Source organism: Aegilops tauschii, chromosome 2, assembly GCF_002575655.3.
Source record: "Aegilops tauschii subsp. strangulata cultivar AL8/78 chromosome 2, Aet v6.0, whole genome shotgun sequence".
Taxonomy (NCBI): domain Eukaryota; kingdom Viridiplantae; phylum Streptophyta; class Magnoliopsida; order Poales; family Poaceae; genus Aegilops; species Aegilops tauschii.
In genome coordinates this window covers 112,900,918-112,904,422 of record NC_053036.3, presented here as the reverse complement: position 1 = coordinate 112,904,422, position 3,505 = coordinate 112,900,918, and the positions used below count along the sequence as shown (strand labels likewise).

The window sequence follows — 3,505 nt, the reverse complement described above, 5'->3', positions numbered from 1 at the left end:
GGTGCCATTGATGCTTTTTTATTAAGGTATTACAATAAAAAAGTTTTTAAGGCCTCCTCCAATGGTATGTGCCAGTACCTAGCTCTAAACAGTCTAAAACACAATTATTTAAATGATTTACTCCCTCCGTTCCAAATTACTCGTCGTAGAAATGGATGTATCTAGAACTAAAATACATCTAGATACATCCATACCTGCGACAAGTAATTCGGAACGGAGGGAGTATCTTTTAGCACATATCTTATAATATGAATGACCCCACCCACACGTCATCTTCATATATATAATCTTAATGTGTGTGCATAAGGCTATCTCTTAATCGAAAGATAGTTCTTTTCTCTCTTCTTCTATTAAAATAAAAAAAGATTATTTGAACTAGCTCTTATGCAACTATTGGAGGAGGTCTAACGTACAAGCAGGTTATGCGTCGTCGGCGTGACACTTGGCACATGGCTCGATAAGCCTGAATTTAACACTTGAGGGGACTTTACCCTCGATGTATGTCTTGATGACATCTACAGCTTTCTGTGCTTCCAAGAGGGCCTTTCTCGTTAAAGGCGAGCATATGCCAATGCAATCCCTCGTATGGCAGCCATATGCAGTGTCCAGTACCAGGCGCTTTAAGGATGCTGCGGTCTCAAGGATGTGACTTGTTAGCTCAACCAAACCTTTTGCAGAAGGAAATCCCCTCATTAGCACATTCTTCAACTTGCGATGGCCCTGCCCCCTCATATGCGTTTTTCGTGGTGAGGAATCACCATCAGGATCTCCCGGAATGGCATCATCAGCATCGCGCATCTCTAACAGCATGCATGTATGAATATATGCATCACGTACATGTCTTTGATTAGTCAGCTGACTAAATAAATGGAAAAAGATCTTACACATACAGACAAAATTAAAGGTACGTATACAAATACTATAATTCAACAGTAAAAGCTCATATTTGAATTTAGGCTTTCATATGGGGTAAATTTGACTTACACGCAAGATGAAAGTAGCCAGGACAGGACAAGCATTAAGAATAGAAACCAGGGAATAAAAATCAAAGTCTGGACAACGTCTTGGCGTATGAAGCTGTATCTCCAAGTACTTGAGGCGGCGGAATTTGTTAAGCTTTTTCATTGGAGTCGCAATCTGAAGAAACGACAGAGATGCTCAACTATTAGCATATGGTTATTATATATATGCGTATGCTCAGGTAAAAAGGCAATACTGATTTCACATAGTTGTAACAAAGCCCACTAAAACTACAATAACATTGTGAAGCTGTAAAAAAATGTTGATAGCCAAAGAAAGCAGTCAATGTCTTTGGTGGGATGATGTGTGCGTGTGGGGAGTGGGACAAAAGATAATTCTGATATATCTGTGAAAAATGTCCGCATAACATGCGTACAGTAACAATCTGAAGCCAACATGCACTGACCTCAAAGCATGATGATAAGACAAGCGAGCTAATATTTGGTGCGACTGAAGGAAGCTTAGTGGTGGCATAACAGAGCATGCCTGTAGGCTCATCATCCATACCAGACATTCTCATCTCCCTCACTAAGGGTGATGAATCTCCAAGGCAGATCTGCGTTGTGGGCAACCCATCATATCCAAAGCTCTTGAGTTGTGGAGCATCGCATCCAATCGTTTGCAAACTGTTGCAGTTGCGTACCAGTAGCAATTTGAGCCGCGACAGGGAATGAGGTATCTTCAGGCAAACCATGTCATTGCAGTAGGAAAGTTGCAGATCCTGCAAACTAGGACAAGTAGACAGGAAGCAGATAAGTTGCTCTCCAGTAACACGCATCCTGTGCAGATGCACTACACACAAGCTTATCAAGCAGCCAACCCTGTCAAGGGAATGGAGACCGCAACCAGCAATGGATAAAGATGTAATTGTCGAGCGTCCCCTGTTGCTGCTAGATAACAAGGAGCACGGGAAGTTGTAACCTAGCCCCTCATCGCCCATGTCTAGGTACAGGCCAAATTCACTGATCCCCTGTGCGATGACAGCTTGGAACCAGCGGTCAAGAACAGCAGGGTTTATGTAGAAGCCATAGGGAGGTACTCCCTCCGTTTCAAAATAGATGACCCAACTTTGTACTAACTTACAAGCCTGAATGTCTGAACACCTGTTCCGACGTGGTTATGCATGATGTGATCAACTCTGGCAGAGAATTCTTTTATGATAGCACTATTCTTTTCGAAGTACTCGTCGAATGTTGCAATGACGCCCCTCCTCAGTTGATCCTCTATAACTGGTAATTCTTCGTCAATGGGACCAATCGACGGCAGGCGGCGGCCTGGATCCAGTAATCCTAGTGTGTACATGTTAAAGTCGAGCCTGGCATAGGATCGCCAGAAACGCAAAAAGGCATGGGATACGCAGGCGGCCTGAGCAGCATCTCGCATCGGCGTCAACGAGTGTATGTGGCCAAGGATATCCTGCATTATATGTATAGTACGTACGTACGTAAGAACAAGACATAAATGTATGTAATTCTGATGAATAATGATTTGCCTTTGAACTGCGATTTATCGATCATACCATACCTCTGGAAGGCTGACCGTCGTCGTCGTCGTTCCTTCTTGTTGCGCAGGCGCCGGTCCGCCGCGAGCTGCAATGCAATCCACTTACACAAACGCAGATTAGTTACTAAACCATCCTATTCTGACGAATGATTTATGGTGGTATTAAAATTAGCACGACAACAGATCGAGATCGAGCAGCCGCCGTACCTGATGATGAAGAAGCCATCTTACTAACAAAATAAAGAGCTGGCCGGCCGGAGAGGGAGCCGATCGAGGAATCAATTAACAAGTCGCCGCCGCGAGCCGGCGATCAGAAAATCAATCCAAGACGACGAAGCTGAGCAGACTCCAAGAGGCGGTTCCGATATGATGATATATGATGGCGCGGCGGGTTGGTTAGTCTAATTGAGGAGCAGAATCAGGATCGGACTTGGGCTTGGACCCTGATAACTGCCGAACGGCAGATTTCAAGGAACCTCCCACCGAACGATTCGTTCGGGCTGGCAGCCCTGGAGCAGGGAGACGGTGTTGGGGAGCTGGAACGAGACGTTGTTCATGCTGGCGCCGAACCGGGTGTTGTTGGGGCCCTGGCAGAAGGGGCCGGGGCAGCAGTTGAAGAGGCCGAACCCCACGGTGGGTCACCGGCCCGGGCACCTTCACCGGATGCGGGCTCCGGAGGCTGTTGGAGAAGGCAGTCGCCGTGTTCGTGTCGTTGAACGCCGGCAGGAACGGGAGCATCGGCTGCGGACCGGGGCGGCCGAGGTGGCCGGAGGACCTAGTAGATGACCGGCCCACCGGGCCATTGAAGGTGTTGGCGCCGGTGGTGGGGGGCGTTCTTGTACTGGAAGATGGCGGTGGCGGTGGTGTTATCGAAGGGAACGCCCTGGGCGGAGGCGTAGGCGCGTGCGGCGAGGTAGTACCGTCCCGGTGCGGCGTGCGCGGTGACGAGGACGTCGGTGGTCTGGCCGGGGCCGAGAAGGAC

General features: G+C 47.7%; 1 protein-coding gene across 2 annotated transcripts; it reads right to left on the bottom strand.

Moving 5' to 3' along the window:
- Positions 1-244: 244 nt before the first annotated feature.
- On the bottom strand, positions 245-2,995 carry LOC141041564 (uncharacterized). Of its 2 annotated transcripts, none has more exons than XR_012202017.1 (5): positions 2,731-2,995; positions 2,545-2,624; positions 1,427-2,436; positions 985-1,137; positions 245-800 (listed from the first exon to the last, which is right to left on the bottom strand). XR_012202017.1 is itself a non-coding variant. In XM_073508126.1 (5 exons), the coding sequence occupies exons 3-5, from the start codon at positions 1,958-1,960 to the stop codon at positions 421-423; spliced, it is 1,071 nt and encodes a 356-aa protein (XP_073364227.1). In that variant the 5' UTR covers positions 1,961-2,436; positions 2,545-2,624; positions 2,731-2,995; the 3' UTR covers positions 245-420. The 2 variants fall into 2 exon arrangements, 1 of the variants encoding a protein (XP_073364227.1); XM_073508126.1 differs by having other exon boundaries at positions 981-1,137.
- Between the last annotated feature and the right edge of the window lie 510 nt (positions 2,996-3,505).